We start from the raw sequence: 21,634 nt of genomic DNA, 5'->3' as shown, positions 1-21,634 counted from the left end.
TATTGCATCTATGTTAATGGCTAAGGCTACAACTTGGAGCGAGTTATTAGAAGGGTCAAGTGTGTAAATTTAAAATACATAAGGTTCTTTTTTCAATATCGTTAACTTAGGAAATACTAAGTTAAATCCTCGAAGGAGTGAGTACTGAGGACCGGAAAAAGAGGGTAAAATAAAAATAGGCGCAATTTGCGAGGGCTTATTTATAAATTTCCAATAATAGAATAACCGGTTTTTCCCCCATCATGGTCACTTGGATTCTCCAGCCACCGCGTGTCGGAAACCGATTGGGTGCCTCAGATAGTAGGTACGCGGCGGATATCCGCACGCATCCGAAGAACACGACAACGTATACAGAAGATGCTCTCGTACGAAAATACCCTCGGATCCACGAGATATTAACAGAAATGCCATCCGAAGGGGAATCTTATGCTCCTCTTTCTTTTTTTCTTCTACGAAATGGTAGATAGTGATATTAAACGTATCTTGATTTTAATATATATATATATATATAGTTTCTAAATTTACTACATTAATGTTTGTATATGATTAGGTAAAATATTATCATTTTTTATATATACTTTTAGAATTATTTTTTTTTACCACAGACACTATCTAAACCATTTTTTTTATTTAGAAGTCTATCTAATTTTTTTTTATTCAAGAAATATATGTAGGTAATAAAAGTTAAAAAAGTGTGTATAGAAAATAGAAAAAGATATTTATTATTTCTTAGGTTAAAAAGATGCTTGACTGTTAGATAGGCCAGACTTTTGCACCACAGTTTATTAAATAAATTAATGGAAAAAAGAAAGAAATATTTAGGGATGGAGAAAAAGTTGATGGTTTGCTGATCTAGTCTCAAGCAATGCAATGACAAGGCAAATCTTGATCATTTTTTCTCATGGATCTCTTTCTATCCTCCAAGTCAAGCATCAACGTCAATTAAATGGCATAGATAGTGACTTGGATAAGGATAAGAGGATTGATCTTAGACGGCTTGTTCTAATCCTTATATTTTAATATTTCTAAATAATTAGTTTAAATAGGTATTAAAATACTGACAATCTAATATGACAGAAATAGAACATAGTTCTATTATTTATAAATAAATAGAATTTATATTTTAGCAATCGTCACGTGAATGAGATGCGATGGGAACAATATAAATTGGTAGGATCTTTTATAAATGCATTATGCATTTTTCATTATTTTCAAGGTGAATTTTATTTAGTTAATGTGCCTAGATATACTATTTCCATTAATTAGCCATATTTAATGGATCTTACATTATTAGGTTAATACACTTAGATCTACTAAATTGTTACTCATTTTCACATAGGCCCCTTTATTTTTATTATTCTTATTTTTGTGATGTTTTAGAATATCTTCTGCTACTAATGAAAAAAATATCAAATTATTCATTCACTCTCAACTTTCTCACTCTTTTTTAAATAAAAATAAAATAATCTTCGAGGTATTTAAAATTGTCCATGAAATAACTACATAATATCTTAACGAAAAATAGAAATTCATGACCAACAAAAATAACATTTAAGAGATTTTAGATAATTCAGGAGATCAACGTGCTATCAAAAATAAATAATAAAATTAATGTGAAAATAAACAATAATTTGTAAAATGTTTACTAACCTCACTACTAATTAGATAATGAGCAAGCTTGAATTTTTTTAGTTTTTGTATAAAGAATAAATAAAAAATGGTAAATATAAGAGAGATTTTATTATCATTATTATTATTATTATTATTATTATTTAGCTTGGTTTGCATGGAAAATAGAAAGCCCGAGGTAAAAAGTATGAAGGTTAAAGAAAAAATAAAAAAAAGGGGGGGGGAAATAGGCAAAATTAAAGATTCCGAGTCTGGTCACCGCGAGAAGCGGTATCTCGACTCCGGTGGCAGCGCGACTTTTGGGAGGAAGCGTCTTTACGCGACGAATCGCCCCCTGCGTCTGTAGATTTACCATTTTGACCTCCGACTCTTTGCCGGTTCCCGGTTCAGTTAAACCGCTCGTCCTTTTATTGCCATATGTGAAAAAGAGAGACCAACTCCCTTGTACCCCATCTCTCTCTCTCTCTCTCTCTTTCTTTCTCTTGGCTACCATTAGGAGGCGAAGGGAGAAGACGGAGGTGGATTTAGGCGATCGAGATGGGCTCGTTGGTGCCGGAGATGGGCTCGGATTTGAAGCTTTCCACCATGAGAACCATCAAGGGGTTCTTAAAGGAGGCCTTGGCGATCAAGGACGGAGAAGGGAAGGTGACGAAGCTGGAGGAGTGCGTCAAGAGCTTGGAGGTGGAGAGGGGAAAGATTGAGGTCTTCAAGCGCGAGCTACCCCTCTGCATGCATCTCCTCGGCGACGGTACTTGGATTTTTTTTTTTCCTTCAAATTTTAGAGACTTTTTTTTCGATTTTTCCGCGTCTATTTGGGTAAAAATGAGATCTTTTTGATACCCAATTGGTCGTTTTTTTTTTCTCTCTATTCTCAGTGATCGATGGGTTGAGAGAGGAGCTCGAGCAATGCCGGAGCGAGCCCTATCTCGAGGAGTTCGTACCTACCATGAAAGGAAAATTCGAAGAGGAAGGAGGGGTAGAAGCGGAAAAGGATTGCAGGGATAAGATGGAGTGGATGAGCTCAGTTCAGCTCTGGACCGATACTTGTAGCAATACCAACAACAGCAACGACGAAGAGGTAGTAGAACTTAGCTTTCCATTTTTAAAAAGATGTCTTTTTGGAAACTTTTATGGAGATTTGTCCTGAAATGGGTCATCTTGGTTTTGATTCCAGAGAGGCATAGAGAAGGAGAATCCATTGCTGCGAAGTGAGAGCCCAGGCAATTCGGACGTCTCCGTCGCCGTCGCTGCGAGCTCGAAGAAGGAGGAGAAGGCCATGGTGGCGTTGGCCGATCTCTCTCTATTGACTCCGAGGATCGAGAGCTCTTGGCATGTTCAATCACAGCAGAAGCATCAAACGCAGAGGAAGACACGGCGGTGCTGGTCGCCGGAGCTGCATCAGAAGTTCATCGGCGTGCTCCACCAGCTCGGCGGCGCCCAAGGTTTGATCAATCTCTCCATGATCGATCTTTTGTTATATTTTGGAAGGTAAAAAAAAAAGGTACCTTTTTGCACTTGATTTGTAAAGTTATTGATTGGAGAGTTGTGTTGTTCTTGGTGCAGTGGCTACTCCAAAGCAGATCAGAGAGCTGATGAAGGTGGATGATCTCACAAATGATGAAGTAAAATCCCACCTCCAGGTATCGTTATGCTAATACTAATTCAAGACCATCTTTGCTTCAAATCTGTCACAATTCTGTTCATGTTGCAATTTGATCATCAAATGCTTATCTTTTTTCCTTTGCAGAAGTATCGATTACATACTCGAAGAACGCCGAATCCCTCGGCTCCTGTGAATGGAACAGGAGGCTTGTGGTTTAATCAAGAGCAGCAGACCTCATCTCAGTCTACTTCTCCACAGGGACCCCTTCAGTTGGCTAACTCCAGAAGAGCAGTTTCTGCTACTGCTGGAGATAGCTACGAGGAAGAAGACGCGAAATCTGAGAGCTATAGCTTCACAACAATGCAAATGAGAAAGAGAGATGGGAATCAAGAAACAGCAAGTAGATTAATGAGACCTTGAGGTGTGTACTATTGTATAGAGAGATCCAATTAAGAGTTTGTGCTGATTGAAATTTTGGGAGGAACTGATGGGGTACACTGGAGTAGTAGTTCTTAGTTATATTGGAACATGAGGAGAGGGGATGTATTACTCCTCACATGAAATTGTTAGCAGAAGCTTCAAAAAGTTTTCCCCATGAGCAACATATGAGACTTTATTTCGGCACATATTGACCATTGAGTAGAGATGTCACCTTTGTCTAGACATGGTGTATATTTGAGCTTGTTGTTCATTCTTGCCTCAGGTTGCAAGTTTGACATTTGTTTGTAGGGTGCTGAGTGATCGAGCATTGGATTCCATTCTCTCACAATCTGATATCATATACCTGTACATGTCGGCATTGGCAGGAGATTGATTGATTGATTATATGTAGAAGATAAGGTGTTTAATCTTTAATTTTGCTCTCGCTTACATACTTTTCTGTCTCTCTCGCTCTTTCTCTCTTTCTTTCTTTCTTTCTTTCTTTTCTTTAACAGGAATTGAATGATGTTTGAGTTAAAATTATTGATGCGTCTCACGCTGTTAGATGCGTGCAATTAATACTATGCTGATTTGCATAACCACCAGCTTGCACGAAAATTGATTCATTACCTTGAACAATTACCTTTATAACTGATTTCAATCCAACAAAACTCCTCTCTTTTGAACATTATAGATGGAGAGACAGATAGATAGAGAGAGAGAGAGAGAGAGAGAGAGAGAGAGAGAGAGAGAGAGAGAGTGCAACCACCTTTCCATGCTTTCATTCTCACAGCTCTCATATTTTTGCACACGTTTCCTGTCTTTTGCTGATCAAAAGTACCTTCATTTTTAGGTATGCCCTTAACTAAACGGATGCCACATCCAAAGGGAATCTCTAGTTCCAGCATCACATTGTCCTCCCTCATACATTTGGGTCCTTGAAAGGAATCCACCAACTGTGTTGGTCATACAAGGTACATGACTACCACATGCTTCCTGCTGCATGCTCTCTTTCTGACACCTTGAGGTTATTATCCATTGGCTTCTTCAGCTATTAACTCAAACTCGCCCTACAACTTTAGACCTCTCCATTTCATGATCTCATTCTGGCATACCCTACATACACTTAGAGGAATTTTATTCACAGAAAACTTACATACCATACAACAAATATGGTAGACAACTCTATCAAGCTATGCTGTTCTTTAAATTTTTATCTGCTGGTAGATTGTTTCTTTGAATCTAGAAGAACTGGTAGAAATAAGAAAGAAAAAGGAGCTAAGAGTATGATGCAAACTATACGGAATTGTATGATTAGATTCAAACGAGGAAGAGGAGCCAAAGATGTACTGTGTGAATAGAGGCAGCAAGGAAACAAGACAACGAAAGAAAGACGTGGGCAGAGAGGGTCTTCATTTTCCAAAATGAAGTACAAGTAAAGGAGAACACTAGACATAATATATGGCATCAAAAGAAGTACAACTTGTGAGGAATATATGAGGCCATTTCACCTTAGGATGCCTTTGGTTGCACGATGATCTCCAGGCTTATTCCACCGATTTTTTATTCTAATTTTAGCCCACTTGTTTAATTTATATAAGACTATGGATAAAATAATATTATTATCCCCGATAAAAAGATACTAACAATGCTAAACTATTTTATTTTATTTAAAGTAGGGTTTTTATAACTACTTAAATTATCTTCACTTATGCTCATAATGACCTCATTTTTTTTAATTAGAATTTTCTTTAATAAAATAGAGGGGTTTTAAAGAAAATAATAAGGTACGGTTGGAAGCATAAAAAAATCCATAATGTAGGGAATTTCTTAAAATTTTCCTTAATAATAATAAAAGGTAGAAATAAAGCTTTTTAATTAAGTAATACTTCAAATATAAATAAAAGAACCTAGAAATGTATAATTAAGATGTAAATAAGTTTGATTAACTATAGATATAAAATGACCTTACACTGTTGAGGACGTTTTTAGGGGTATCTTAGATCTTGTTTAGTTTGAGACTAAGCCCAAAACTCAATTAATTAGTCTAATTTTTAAATAATAAACTTGATTAGATATGAAAAAGATAAAAAAATATTTAATTACTAAACTCAAAGCAAGTATGGACTTAGGTATTTTCACTTTTTATTTTTAGAATATATCAAAATTAGTGGTAAGATATTTCTGAGGTAAAAAGGAGCAAAAATGTAGGGGGTGCATTTTTTTTTCCAAAGAAATTTCCTAATTTCATACTAAGGGCATCTAAATGGTTTGATAATTAAAGCATAGCATGGGCCAATGTGCCTCGAGATATGTGTGCATGTGCACGAGTTCTAAAGCAATGCTTTGAAAATAATTCCGAGGCATTGCTGGATCTAGTTGATGGTGTAATTAAATATGTACGTAGGTGATTGATGTGAGGGTAATTAAGAGGAAAGAAGCAATAAAATAGTCTCATAGGTGTATCTCTTTCTACCAAGTACTTCCTAATTGTCCAACAAACAAGGCGAAAGAATCTAATGAAGGAGCATGATATCCATATGTTGGGTTCCCCTGTTCCTCTACAAAGACAAGCTTATCTTAAAAGCTAATCTGACATTAAGATTTGGGTTAATAGGACGGATCCTAAGTAGATACGGAGAATGGACATAAGAGTGATTGACGTGTGATTCAAGGATGGGAAAATCTAAGTAAGATTCCTTAATTATTATAATGTATCAACTTAATAACCTCTAATAAGCTTTCAATAGAGTAGAATCAATTAACTAAGACAGCACTAAATAGAGTCTAACTAAATATTTAGTTTTTGGTAGACATGCACTTTATGTGAGTATACCAACATGCTTGTCAAGTCGTCTGCTCTAACCCACCATTGATTCCTGTCACGATAATCGAATAATATTCTTCGCGTTGTAGATCGAGGTCTTGAAGAAGACCTGAGACTGAATGTATGGATTCTACCAAGCTATCAGGAAGATTGCCACCAATCAAACACTCAATGAGGTAGGCGAAGTCATAAGCTATCTGGTTGAAAAGAAGAGGATCCCGTGGTAATGAAGTTGTTCAAAGTTTATGCCTTTGTGACACCAATAATTTTACAGAGATTTTATTTCTTGTTTTCTTGACAATGTTGGTTGGAGATGGCTCCTTTTTGAATTGGATAATGATGGTAAGGATGATTCCCTTTATTGGTTCTTAACCTTGCGAGATAACACTGTGGAGTGGGTAATCAATCCTTGCACCCTTGTCTTGAATTCAGGAAGTAGGAAGAGTAAGAGCTTACCGAAGAAATGGGATGATCCAAATTGGATGTCGGGGAAGAAGGTGAGGAAGAGAATAGTGGTAATCTGGCAGGAAAAGCAGAGTAATCGAAGGCAGACTTTTGAATATACTTGGTTGGAAAAGTGGGTACTTTCAACCTGGGTCTCATGATATCTCCTGCTGGTGCCGAAAGCATTTGAGACCTTTTCTACAAACCTCCAAGTACAAAGGAAGCCCCTGGATTGCATCTAAATTGCCAGAGCCTGAGGTTTGTTACTGTTAATTGTAACCATTAGCAGAAGAAAATAACGTGGATGTCACCGTGCTAAGAACTCCGACAGTGGCAGAGATTGCGGTATCTCCTCCGCCGGTAGGCCCAGTGATGATGAATCAACCTGTGGAACCATTGAACGTTGGATAAGAACCCAAAATCAAGCAGATGGTTTAGAGCAGCAGTTTTGAGGGATAGACAAATACATACCTAACATACTGCAAAATTCAAATTGTACAGCCAGCTTGGTTGGATAATATATCCAACACCTTAGTAGAAACAAATTCAGCATATGAATTTTGCTATTGATCGACAAATGATCCAATAGAGATATAAGAACACTATCATATTTACTGAAAAAGTTATTTAAGCTTTACATCACTCAAAACTATCTGGCTAGGTAAAAGATGGCAACTACTTATCTGGTAAATAGCAAAGACATTTTCTGCGAAGCAGTAACCACTCTGGATATTAGAATATAACACACTAACCTAGGACTTGCTTGCTGTCATACATTAGTCAGTAGCTTCAACGTCTACATACCATGGTACCATGAAATTTCACTTGTGTGTACAAAAATTGAGATATCATACAGATTCAAAGTTTGTCTCTTTTGGCAACACCAAAGCAATTAGGCACTCGGCAGGATGAGGAGCAATGGCCAACATGGTGCAAGTTTCAACTGAGTGAGGGAGAATGAAGAGCAGTCTTGACCACATGGACTTCCCAGGAGGAATCTTAATCACACCAGCACATTCCCTTTGTTTCAAGTATGATATGAAATCTCGGAACTGCATACAGATCATCATATCCTTCAGTTGTTTGCCATACGGCTACTACTGAATATTTTACAAATATGAAATCTAATAATCTATTACTTGACACCATAAGTAAGATAGCATCAAAGATGACCATTTTTGTCTTAGTTTTAGGAAGAAAAAAAAAAAGCAATGCTCTATCAGATATGGTAACTACAACAACACACACACAAAAATGATCTAGTGAGCAGAGAAAGTGAAAGCTACTAGGCAAACAGCTCAGCGGGGAAGAAATATCAGAAGCATATTCACCTTAAAGCACCTAAAAGGGGCAAAATTACCTACTCAGTTCTAATTACCATATAAAAAAGTTTACAACTGGGACAGGTATTTATATATATATACACACACATACAAATGACAAGGACTTCTACAATTCATGCAGGTAAGCATATAAAATATATGTTGGAACTAAAAAATTTCGTCCTTATTGAGAGTTATGAATACATGCCACAATCCTAAAACAGAAGTGGGATACAAGTAGGAATAGGAGGGTATTTTCAGAATTTATGTTTGAAAACATAGAACATTCTTGTTTTAGACTGTTTTGTTCAGCTAGTGGCCATTAAAACAAATATACTTTAGGTTGTCTTCCGGGCAATTAAAGAAAAAGGCAAGATTGGGCTGTGAAAGGACAGAAGCAAGGTGTAAACGACAATAAATGTAAAGTGTAGGATTTATTTATAAATCTCTCAATACCTATACATATATGTATATCGTCAAGAATAAAAATCACACGAAGGATGCTTAATAGACTATAGATTAGGCAATAATTCTTTCACACAAATCTTTGGTAACTTACACTTACCAGAAAGCTTGCTGAATATTTGCAAGGGGACTCTACCACTTATTATTGAAGTGACCCAATGAACAAGAATCAATGAAAATTTCACCTATCATGAGTTTTGAATCATAAATATAGTGATTTTCTGAATGGTTGGACATTTTGATGTTATACATGAATATCCTTCTATATAATTTTCTGAAAATCATTTTCCTGTTCATAAGAGAAGGTGAGAGCTAAGTTTGAGGAGATACATTCCATAAAGAAACAAAAATGATAATAGTCTAAAGGCAGCAGATATACAGTAAATTAGATGAGTAATGTAGAGATCCCTTAAGAAGAACACAACTTGTAACAAAGTGGAAATTATTAAAGGCAATCTGATGAAGAGGTACAATATACAGAAGAGGAATGATATGGGTAAAAGTAAATGACACAATATTTTTTAGAAGGGTGGATGAGAAAAGATATATTTGAGAAATCGGGATGCAAGTGGTGTAAAGATTTTGAAAAGAGGGCATAAAAGCTTTACCACTTAAATAACAAACTGTTAAGAAAGGAGAAGATCTAGGAATAACCACTACAACTAATGAGTGAAGCATCCATAACATTTAAAGTACAACATATCGCGCCAATATTCAAGGTTAATTCCCTTTAAAGAACCAATGTTTTGAGAACTCATATTTTGAAATTTTAACAGGTCAGCAATCAAGCAAATATGTTCAAAACCCAACATGTTCAGAGAATTACAACTTTTTACATTTATAATATTGTTGAAATTAGATATAAAGAGAAAAAAAAATGACTTACCCCTTTGTTATCACCAGCTGAAGAAGGCAGCAAACGACAGACCTCTCTCTGCACCATTGTGTTGTGAAGGAATAGTCATAAATATGGATAGTCAAATATTGATAAACATAATATAGATTGGGTATATATAACTTATTAACAAATTTCTACAACTTCTCACCCTTGCCCTACCAGAGAGTAATGGAAAGACAGGTCCACATTGTCAAATGTCAAGTAAATGAAATGTTGCTAACATCATTTCATGGATTATTCTTTTCCTACTTGTGATCAAATCTCAGCAGAAATCCCTTCATAAATGAGATATTAAGCTCAAGGTATGAATTTAAAACATAGAAGTATAAAACAGCTAACCAGAAACAGAAGCATGGAAGCAGTTGCTTTCTATACTAAAAGTAAATACTACTTGACAAGTTACAGACACTAAGTTGCAACGAACTCTTTTGTTTCATCACTTAGCATGTTCTTTGAACAATTGTGTATGAGAACGCAATTGAGATATCGAACCACCTTACAAAATTGATATATAATAGACTCTACCATGTTGCTTAAAGCACCAAGGTTGGCCAGTTCTCCCAACTAATACTCTGAATCAAGTAGACCACAGGATTATATTGAAGTTGCTTTGTATATTTCTAAGTTCATAGTTTTGTAACTAAAAAAAATGAAAATTACTGTTGTAGGCATCAATTGAAATAAGAAACCACAAGAGGAAATGAATGGAGATCCATGCACTTCGTTTGGAGGATGGATCCTCAAGAACTTACTTTACTGGATGGAGTGTTAGCAAAGGTTGTCTTGACATGCCGAAAGTCTGTACGCTTTGTGACATCTAATCTAGCAGGCCAACTGCATAATTACATGAAGAAAGAATGAGAAATTCAAGAACAAGATGAATTACAGAACAGATTGGTGAAGTACTGATGTCCTTACTCTACAGGTTCAGAGACAGAATTTGAATATCTGCAAGCATCTGAGTTCTCTCTGGTTGCATAAATTGTACAGTAATGAACTCCACTTTTTGAAAGAGTCCCTTGCCACTGATGGTGAAAGCATGCTACACCTGTTTGTTGGTCAGAAGGTTCAACAGCAAGTTGAAGCGGGGGAGGAGAGCTTGGAGGTGGAGGCACGAAGGGAGGTTGGGTAAGAGGTAATGGTGGTGGAGAAGGTAGAGGAGGTGGCATATCTGGTGGGGGAGGTGGTGGCAAGGCCTCACTTGGTAAACCTGGCATGGAAGCCACCTTATCGAAATGTTGTAATGAACCCCCTGGCAGCTGCGAAAGTGGTGTTATAGAAGAGGGTATGAAAGGAAGAGGAACACATGGATTGATATGGATATTGTCACTGGGCGTCATGCCCGTGGGGATTTGATTCAATGGAGGATTTATGGCAGAATTGTCCCAAGAACTGCTTGGAGCAAGATAGACAGGACGAACAAAAGGAGCTGTCTGGATAGGCGGAGGTATTACTGAGCCACCATGTGTAGCAATTGGCGGGCGCACAGGCGTTCCATGTGCAGACAGTGTCGGCTCATTGTCTTGCTTCTTATACTGCCACATCTGTTTACCAGTATTGGAAGAGGCAGGACCTTCAGATGGATCAACAGAAGGCTGGATGAGCATCTAAAACTATAGAGTCAATACAATTTGGCCTCTTAAATATACAGTCTTACCGTAAAATGTAACATCCATGGGCATGCTGCTGCTGTAACCATCCAACTTTCTTGATCCAACATCTACAACTTCTGTACTACTTGTACCACTCCATTGTGATCGAAAAGCTTGTCCACTCGGTGCATGAGTGCCAACGTTTTCCATGTTTAACCTTGGGGACACAAGCTCACAAATGCCACTATCATCTTTGGCTGCGAAAGAACTTGAATAAAGGTTGGCTGGTTTATTTTCTAAACCAGAAGGGCAGAGTTCCCTCTGAGATGACAAATAATCTGAAGAACTAACTTTCCTCGGTGTCTTTTGTTGTTCATCATGATACACTGCAGTTCTCGAGTTCCTATACAGATTCACACCACCAACCAAGAAGTCTGTAAAGTAACGAAAATTCAACAGTATGCTGATATGCGAGAGGCATACTAAAATTAACACATCAAGTAGCACTAACATAAGATGCACAAAAAAAAAAATTGCATGGTGCTCATTATTATAGATTTCATCATCTTTTGATGGATCATTTACGTTCAAGATTAAATAGAGAGAATATGCAAATTAGATAGTCAGGGACATGTCAAAAGATGATTATCTAGTCTTCATGTTCTCTTCTCCATCTTAGGGACATGTCAAAAGATGATTATCTAGTCTTCATGTTCTCTTCTCCATCTTATATGGGAAAGTCTAAAAGGCTTGGTATAACCACTTTTTTGACAAAGTTTCAAAATCATGAAACTGGAACATTTTATAAGCAAAAAATAATCTACCTCACAACAAGCCATAGTACAAATTGGTGCAAACACCACTTTCAGACACATGTACTTGTGCAGACATAGGAGGGCTGCCCATTCAATAACAATTTGGCTAAGCGACGGGTCATGAGAGAGAGACTTTAATGGTGAGGGTATTTTAATATTTTTTTGTTATGGGTATTTTAGTCTTTCACTTTTAGGGTTTATAGCCTATATAAAGACTTGAGATGTACTATCAGAGGTTAATAAATATTTTGAGATCTATTTTCTTTGTTTGTTGGTGGATTCGAACACCCCCATTGTTGGATTTCACATATTTGTTCTTTTTTATATCATCGTTCTACATCAACAATAAGTAACTTGTAATCCTTGCAACATATGAGACTATAGCATCATGTAATTTAGAAATGCAATTTCTCCAAAGATGGTAAAATAATGCAACAGTGAACACTTCATTTTACCAAAGAGCAGAACTAAAAGGAAAAACATCAACTAAACACAAAGAAACCACAGTATGCATGTTAGAGTAATAGGTTATGCAAAATGAAAATAAATGGAAAGACTGTGCATTCTCATACAGTCGTAGAGAAGTTCTAACGACAGTCTTATAACCTTGACTCACAATTGGAAATAAAAAGCTACAAACAAAAGTGCCAAGTTTTATCCCAGGAGTTCAAAATGCCAACTGGATGTTTCAAGACATAAAAACTGTATCCCAAAGCCATCTTTTCATAATATTACCCTAGTAACAGTTCCAAGAATGATGAGTAAATTCATAAAAATTCAAGCATCACCCTTGTTCTCAGTTGAGACTCTAACAGCATCAAGACAAACAGGAGACTATACCTTTGCAGTCCTCCCCATGTTTATAATTACTGTCAGTTAACCATACCTTTTGACGCTATTGTCAAATTGTTAAATTAATAGGATCTTTGGTCATTTTCTTGTGTACAAAACTGAAAAATGTTCTCCAAATAATCATCATAAAATCAAGAAAACTGCACTCGCTAATGGAGCATGAGTGACACATAAATGCATGTTTCAGGATCAGGACATAATTCTAGACCAGAGAAAAATGGGAGATAAATCAAGTAAATAAACACAGTGAAAAGGAAAAAAGCCAAAAAAAAGATTCTACAATTTCATAGGAAGTACCATATGGACCACAGAAATATTCTATGCATGAGTAATAAGATTATCTCTGGAAGAATGTGCACTAGTAATGAATTACTACATTTCAACCATATAAAAATGTCAGGAAAACCAGTAAGATTGAGTCCAATAATAATTCAGACCTGAGCTCAGCTTGGCTGCTACCATCAGACAAGCTATCATGGAAAATTGGAGGCCTTGATGATAGAGTCATATTTTCAGGTTTGTCAGCAATGTTTCCCTTGTTTACTATCCTCACTTCAACACTAACTGATGTAGGCCCAAATCTTGCACCATGCAAATGTGATTTTGCTATGTCAGCAGCTTCATATGATTGGAAATCTATAAAGCAGAAACCGTTTAGTCTATTAAAATGCCATCCAGTAATCTCCCCAAACCTAGAGAATGCATTGATCAACTCCATATCTGGGACTGATACATCTACGTGCCTTACTACAACCTGACTACCAGAAATAAACTTATCGTTTGAGCAAGCATTTGCTGTTGGGCTTTTATTTGGATATGTATGAGATCCATTCTCTTTATGCTGACACCTGATTTGAGTCATTGCAATGGCTGCTTCTTCTGCTGTCAAGAATTCAATCAGCAAAGCATTTTCATTAGTAAGATCAGTAACAGAACGGGGTTTCCTCAAACCCGCGGCCATCAGTTCATGCAATATCTCATCTTTGTCTCGTAGGCTCAGCACATTCCCAACATAAACATGACAGCTTTCACCGACAGCTATACTCTTAACAAATCCTCTGCTACCTAATCCTCTGTCTAGATATTTAATTTGAAGGCAACCACCCCAAAGAGAGGAACCCTGCATGTATTCACATGCCTTCACAGCATCCAGTATGTTTCTGTACTCAACTAAGACAAAGTCTTTCGCAGGAAAAAACAAAAATTGCTCCACAGGACCAAACTCCTCAAACTTCAACCTAATTACCGTTTCTGAGGCACCATCACCCAATGAACCTACCCAAAGCTGCTTTGAAGCTAGTATTACATTCCTAGTTCCCGCATACGCATCAAGGTAAAATATTTGATTAGAAGCATGTTTATATGCTTCCCAATGCTGCCTAGGGGATGGAAGGATTTTGGATACACCTCCAGAGGAAGATATAGTAGTTGGTGTACCTATATCAAAATTTACACCTTGTTTATCACCATCAATTACATTGTTTATCACCCTAGATGCATCAATCTTCATATCTCGTGGTTTCCTCATGTCTGAAGAAAAGAACCGGTTGCTTGTTAACTCTTTTCCTGACAAGGTCTTAGGGGATATATCTTCAGAGTTTACAGTCTCCAAATTCTTGGTAGGGACCAGTCTTTTTCCTTCATGAGTGGTGTTGACATCCATTGCATTACTCATCTCGCGTGAAACTGTGTAGCGAGGTTTCATACTTTCATCCACATGTCTTTCAGAAGAATCATTATCTTTCCTAGGTTCATAAGTAGGAGAGGGATCTTTCATTCCCAATGAAAGATCCCTCTTAGACATATGAACATTCCTATCATGCTGCAAAGGAGTTCTATGAACCGAATATGGAGGACTAATTAATGTTGATGGATCAGAGTTATCTTCATCACTATCTTCACGATCTCTTTCCTCAACCACTCCAGATAAAGATCCTAAAACTTTTTCTAAATAAGATGACATCTCTAGAACAGCCTCTGAACTTTCTGATATACATAATCTTTTATATCTAGAGACAATCCACCGTCTCAAAGATGGATCCCTGTTAATTACCTGCACAGACAGACATGTAAGACATAAGGTTTATGCTAGCCTTCTCGAGAAAGTGGCATATCAGAAGAGTAGATTGTATCAAGAAATATTTATGAAAAGGATTATTGCAACCAAGATCTTGTAGAGGAATCCTGATAGATGAGACTCCTGCCATTGGGAGGCAAGATGTCCATTCGTGTAGAGGTTATTCCTATGGTTCTAAACCATGACCACTTCAAAACAATAGGTAACATTATCAATAAGTGTGACTCTTGCAACCAAGCACTGTCATAAATGCAAATTCTCAATAGGAATGGACCGGTAAGTCTATCATAGAGTTCTATGATTACCTCAAACAAATTACTAAGCTGAACATCATACTACAAGAAAATGCACCGATACATGCTCTAAAATCAGATGCATGCTAATTTGCTAATAAACAATTTACTATACACTGAAAAAAAAATCAACATAACAAAGTTCACAGAACATACAATGGAGTGGAAATCAATTATGCACAACTAATTTTAACTGCTTATAAAATAATGTTTCAAGTTTGCATGTCTTGATTCCTGAGTTTCTCAATCTCGAACTTACAACCAGATAAGTGTGAATGATGACTACCGAGTTCTGCAACATAATAAATGTGTTCAACTAATCACTGAACAAAACTTTCAGAAAAATAATTAAAAAAAGTTTTAATCAGTGAGTCTAAGATCCTCAAATGCCTTTAAATATATGGGTAAAACTGGATAACGATAGATCTAAGGTAGTTGAGATTCCAAAAGCAGTCACTGTTTTGCATTTCAGGAACATTTTAGCGCCAAGCTCTGTGACCAGGATGAGTTGAGTTTGCAGCTTCCTCTATTCCAACTTGATGTATCAAAAGCTTACAAGCCACTGAACTGGATAACGCACCTTATTAAGAAACCTGCATATCTGGTCTTTTAGATGCTCCTAAGGAAAGAAGCACATAATGCCTTCCCAAAACAACTTTTTGTTCTCATGGATATCTTTTAAGACATACTTCCACAAGAAGGTGAAATATCTGGGATATCATAAGTTGTCAACCCTCTTCAATCTAAATAAAAAATATTGTTGTATCTCTGTGACAGCAACTTGATCTGAAAAAAACAGTGCTTCTTCAGCTACTACCCATGCAAACATGCCACACATTACATGCCAAAGGAAAGAGATCACTGAGAACATAACAAAATACCATTTAGCACAAGAGGGCTGGGATAAAAGTCCTGTTATATAATCAAAAATTTTGACTAAACAACACTAGAAGTCATTGAACTTACTCTTAACTCATTTAAAACAAGCAAAAAGGTTCTCTCCACATGATGAATTTATTACGGCAAACAGGAAAAAGGAATATATTTCTTCGAAAAATAATACCAAATAATTGTTGTGAAGGACCTGATCTCTTCTAGTCTATAATCTACATATTCAATAATGAAAGAAAACAGTAACTTTGACTGAGATTGCTATGATATGCTTAATCATTATAGTACATATATCTGAAAGGTAAAGTTCTATATTGGGCAAAAAAGTATGAATTATTCATAGGAAAGAGCAAGAAAATGCTTTTACTAATGAGGATACTTCGACTATACAATTAATTCTCATATATGTTTAGCAACAATTTCTTCAAGCAAATGATGATTGAAGCTTATGCTTAAATGGAAATCACCATATTCATAACCTAATAAAGAAAAATGTAAAGACATCCATGTTAGAGCCTAGAAGTACATGACTTTCAGCCATTTAACATGGTAAATAATGCTCAGAAAGACAATTAAGAGTCAGAATCATCCCATTTAACAGTGACTGAAAAGAAAGTTTAAATTGCAAGAATTCATGACATTTTTGTAAAAAAATATATCATGAGGTTAGGTGACAAACTGCATCCTGGATAAAAAAACTTATTCGAGTAAATAGTAATAGGAATTTCTTTTCATCATATAAAATAGGATTGTCGTTGATATCTTGCAAAATGTAGAAGTTTAGAAATGAAGAGTTGTTTGATGTAGCATCAAGGCAAACTTATTTCCTCAAATTTTCCTAGGCTGTCCTAATTCCAATATGTTTCATAGACTCTCCTACTTGATTTTGCATGGAATTTTTAAAGGTTCCGCAAGTAAGAAATTGTGATTCATATTCTAAAGATTATTTCAATGTCTAATATACAAAACCAAAAAATTCATAAGGATTAATGTCTAAAAATACCAAGTAAGTCTTAACACTCTGTAGAATGTCTATTAAAATTTTGCAAACTTATTATAATATAGAAAAGTAACAAACAATGAAGTACATTAAGCTATAGATACTAAAAGCAAGTTACTGAACTCCATCACCAATTAGCATCTCTATTCATTTAAAAGATTTAACCAAGAAAGTTTCTTTGTGAACCATGATCAGTTTATATTAGTTAATTATAGATATTATGATCCATGGAAGCAAAATGGAAGACATTTGTTAGCACAACTGCATTGCAAAACCCAGAGGAACAGCATGAAGACACTAAAAATGGTATTGTAACACCTTCAAAAAAAAATAAAAAGTATTAAAGAACTTAATAGTATAGGCTTAGACATTACCATTCCCATGTAACAGTTGCTAGACAGTGGCAACAGTTTTTCTGGAGAACAATCGCCAGAGGCTACTGGTTTGGCATCATCCTTTTCTTTGCTATCTGTACTATTACCTGCCAAATCTGTACATATTGAAGTCCCACCAGCCCTCTTGGCTGAGTCATGGTTTATCTCATCAATGTTCAGATGATTAGTCACCTGACTTAGAAAGTATAGTGCTCCTTTATAGAGAAGTGCATCACTTCCGCCAGAAACAAGAATCTCAAAACATGCTTCCAGTAAGTTCTTTGGGAAGGAAATAAATATATAGAGCAAACTAAGTGCTCTAAGCTCAAATAACTTACATAGGGCAGGTTTATTATCATCTACTTGTTCCTGCTTCAGATCATTTAAGAATTCTGTGGGTTCTCCCAGCTTTAGAATTCTCCTGCTGCCTATCTGATAGATATCCTTGCCCTCAAAAGTTGAAATGAAAAAGGTAAGAACGTTCACAAAAACTGCAGCACAGATGCCACGAATGACAGATGATGTTGGTGCTTCGTATGATGCTGTGCAACATATATCAACAAGGCCAAAAATACAGGCTTTAGCAGTCTGATATGCCACTCCATCCATATCCTCTCCTCTCATTATAATGGCCAAGCTCCAGTTGTACATATTAATAGACACTTTAGCAGATGCCTCAAGTGCAGTAGGGCAGTAAGAGGCATATCGAGGAATTAACTCAGCTACAATCCGTTGTACACTTGTGCAACCTGAAAGACATGCAGAAGAAAGTTAGGGAACTTCAGATATCCTTCGGAAAATCAATCAAACACAAATGCAAATGGAAAGAATTCCATTGAACAAATAAAAGCAATAGGCATTATAATAAAAATAAGAGACTAAAAAATTTTTTAGCAATCCCTAACACAAGAAATAAGGACTCATTCAATAACTAATCTTAAAATATGGAAATGCTCAAAATCAAATGACTGGTACTTTTGGTTAAAATATAAAAATGATCTCTTACATTCGCAAATTCATTACCTCTAACATCTCCTGACTTCACTAAAAATTTTCAACCAATAAGTATTTATGAAGAACTGGATGTAACACTTATCTATGACATTCCCTTAAAAGCCACAAGCTATTAACCAAAAACCTTGTCTTACTAATCTGACATAACAACTGACCACAGTTTGAAAAACTCAGAAATGTCTCAGTTTCGATTGGAGTTGATCAGAAAAACCATCTGAAACCATTATACAGATAGGTTTCATCATCCAATAATTTCAGAAAAAACATCTGAGGCAGTTTCAGACAATGCAGATGAAATAAGCCAAAACATTTAAAACACTAATTCCCTCATGAAAGAAATCCCATGATGGTGTGATCAACTAATTATTCACATGTGACCAACTTCTACTACTCATTGCATGATACCAAATAGTCATGCGTGGACCTCTCTCTCTCCCTATACATATCATATTAAAACCTTTCTACCCATATTTTACAACTAGTTGTGTTTGAGGGGTACCTCTTCCACATGAAGCGTTTTGAGGAGCATCCATGCAGAAAACCCAAGGGTTTTAAGGGATAGAAATGCCAAATTTGGAGGGATAAACATGCACATAAGAGATTTATGAGTGTATAGAACTTCTTTTAAGACTTCTTAAGCTTAAAATCAGCCGCTAGTTTTCTTTTTCCATTTTAATATTGAACAACCATGAACCCTATTGTTGTACTAGGTCACATGAAGTGGTGGTAGACACGGTTCAGCTAGCATCAACCCGAGCCAGAAAGCTGCAACACATTGGGCTCAGCGCCCAATGAGTCAGGGGTTTATATTTTACACCAAATAGTTATCCATTTGTTTATTGCTCCTGTTTTGCTTATTTAGTTGATGTATTTCATATTAGACCCTAAGGGTCCTGTTATTTGCTTATGATAACTTAGTCGCTTTGTGTTAGTTGGACCCAAGCCACGGCTAGGCCAACCAAGTCGTAGGTAGCCACCTACAAATGCTTGTGGTACGCATCTATCTAACCATCTTTGATCAATTGGAATTGACTCCTCTTCTTCTTTGTTCGACCTCTCCCTCTCTTGTTCCTCTTCCTCCAAGCTTGCCAACCACCATTGCCACCCTTGCTGCCCACCTTCAACTAGCTAGCGCCTCTTGTCCCGGAAAGATAGTTCACCTTCTTCCTCCTCCCTCTAATTCCCTACTGGCATACACCATCTCCATCCTCCATCACCATAGCACCCTACCCTAGTTGAACCATCAGCACCATCATTGGCTATCCACTTCCACAGTCCATCGCTGTAAAGTCGATCCTCCAACCTGAATCTACACTTCTACCATCTCGGATCCCCACAACCCAACTCAAGATCTACATCCTGTAGGCCCATCCCTTCTGACATTTGGCCACTGTTCAATCAATATCTGAAAATTAGGTCACTATTCAGTCGATATCTTAAGATTTAATCGACCAAATCCTATGATCTTAGATTCGTTGAAAAACTCTCTTATAGAGTATCAACATATGCAAATGTTAAGAGGTTCCAACAAGTAGATCTCATGGAATGACCCTCGCAAATTCTGCCCTAGAATTTGTTCAGATACTACTGCGAATCGGATTAAGTCATTTCCCCATCTAACAAATTCCGAGCGTATCAGTGGTTTCCACTGACATTAGCACAATTCACCTTGGAGTCCTCAATCTTGAGATTGGATATGAGTAGACTAGAAGTCAAATATAGATAATAGATATGCTGATAAGGAAAATACCTCGAAAAACAAGGATTTGATAAGTTAATTATACATAGTATTTTTCTAGTTTTCTTATTTTCTTTATATATATCCCTACAAATAAAAAATATACTTGTAGTTTTGTTTAATTAAAACCATTGTTCTAACCATGGTTCGAAGGATCAGCCGATCCAAACCCGATTTCAATCAATTGACTGGGATCGGGTGAGATCAGCCGATCCCGACTCGGATTTCCTCCTCTCTTTCACTATTTCTCTATCTCTTCCTCTCTTTCATTATTTCTCTTTCTTTATCTCCCTACCATAGCTATTGCTTCTCCTACATAGAAATTCAGCTCTAGCAAACTCCACCGAGACAGGTGTTACTAAATAAAACTCTTGCCCTAATAGGAAATCTTCAATTTCACTTGTCTTTAGACTTGAGACAGGATCTAGGATTTCTGATGATCTCACAATGCCCCAAGAGTACTGCATCACATTCCTTCAAAAATAACTCAAAATATTTTTCCAAACAGCAAACAAAAGAAAAGATCTTTAATGGATGTACTAGCTTATATCTATCGGTGCAGCATCCCTATCCTCTGATTAGTAGCTCAAATTTCTTTTAGCACAAGAAAAGGAAGGGTGATTGCTGATCCCACTAACATGTTCTAGCATTACAACCCGAAATCCTTCAATTAGTGCTATGCAGGTCTTCCCGTCCACTTAAAAGAAAATTTATTGCCAACTTCTCCACGTCTTTTAGCTTTCATGTTCGCAAACGATCCTTCAATCACAATCCTAACGATTTTGGGATTTTGTTTAGTAAGCTAAGGCCAAATTTTCTATGAAAAGAAGACGATATGAAGCTCTTTATGAGTTCAACCACACGTTCCCCAGATTAGGGTTTTGATTCCAGAATCGCACAGACCAAGAAAGAGAGCATGATAGGAGAGAGGAGAGCGAAACCTCTGGAAGCGGTGATGAGGGAGAGGTAAGCCTGCTCGAGGTCCGGCATGAGGCGGGCATCCTTCTGGGAAGCGCAGAACTGGATCCGGCGGTAGCGCTCATACAAGCTCCGGATCTCCTCCTTGTTCCTCCGCTTGCGAAGGGTCTCTTCTTGCGATGGCGGTGGTGGAGGAGGAGGATGGAGAGGCGGATCGGGGAAGGAGTCGTAGACTTTTCGCTTCTTTGGAGGCGGCTCCGCCGTCGCCATTAAAGAAGGGAGGTGGAGCGGACGACTGAGCAAGGGCTGTGTTGCCGTCGTCGGTTTGCCCCCATGGGATTAGCATATAAACTCTCTAAAATTCGTTATTTTAGTATATACCACTTAAACTTTATTTACACAATAGAATCCTAATTTTGTTAATTATCAATAACATCCTTATAAATTTTATATTTCACTCCC

At 36.8% G+C, this 21,634-nt stretch overlaps 2 protein-coding genes across 2 annotated transcripts; one reads left to right on the top strand and one right to left on the bottom strand.

The window, feature by feature from the left end:
- The first annotated feature begins 2,061 nt into the window (after window positions 1-2,061).
- Window positions 2,062-4,106, top strand: LOC140759019 (transcription factor HHO5-like). Its single transcript, XM_073095468.1, has 5 exons — window positions 2,062-2,377; window positions 2,505-2,707; window positions 2,804-3,071; window positions 3,193-3,269; window positions 3,377-4,106. Exons 1-5 carry the CDS (start codon window positions 2,167-2,169, stop codon window positions 3,650-3,652), a joined length of 1,035 nt encoding a protein of 344 aa, XP_072951569.1. The 5' UTR covers window positions 2,062-2,166; the 3' UTR covers window positions 3,653-4,106.
- Window positions 4,107-7,333: 3,227 nt separating this feature from the next.
- Window positions 7,334-21,573, bottom strand: LOC140758616 (uncharacterized). Its single transcript, XM_073094848.1, has 8 exons — window positions 21,196-21,573; window positions 17,503-18,251; window positions 13,305-14,920; window positions 11,266-11,603; window positions 10,527-11,181; window positions 10,361-10,442; window positions 9,597-9,644; window positions 7,334-7,975 (listed from the first exon to the last, which is right to left on the bottom strand). The coding sequence occupies exons 1-8, from the start codon at window positions 21,440-21,442 to the stop codon at window positions 7,772-7,774; spliced, it is 3,939 nt and encodes a 1,312-aa protein (XP_072950949.1). The 5' UTR covers window positions 21,443-21,573; the 3' UTR covers window positions 7,334-7,771.
- Between the last annotated feature and the right edge of the window lie 61 nt (window positions 21,574-21,634).

This window comes from Typha angustifolia, chromosome 4 (genome assembly GCF_048772165.1).
Source record: "Typha angustifolia cultivar Huaian chromosome 4, ASM4877216v1, whole genome shotgun sequence".
NCBI classification, from domain to species: domain Eukaryota; kingdom Viridiplantae; phylum Streptophyta; class Magnoliopsida; order Poales; family Typhaceae; genus Typha; species Typha angustifolia.
Note: the sequence above shows the minus strand (reverse complement) of the source record. Positions and strands in the feature narration are given on the sequence as shown.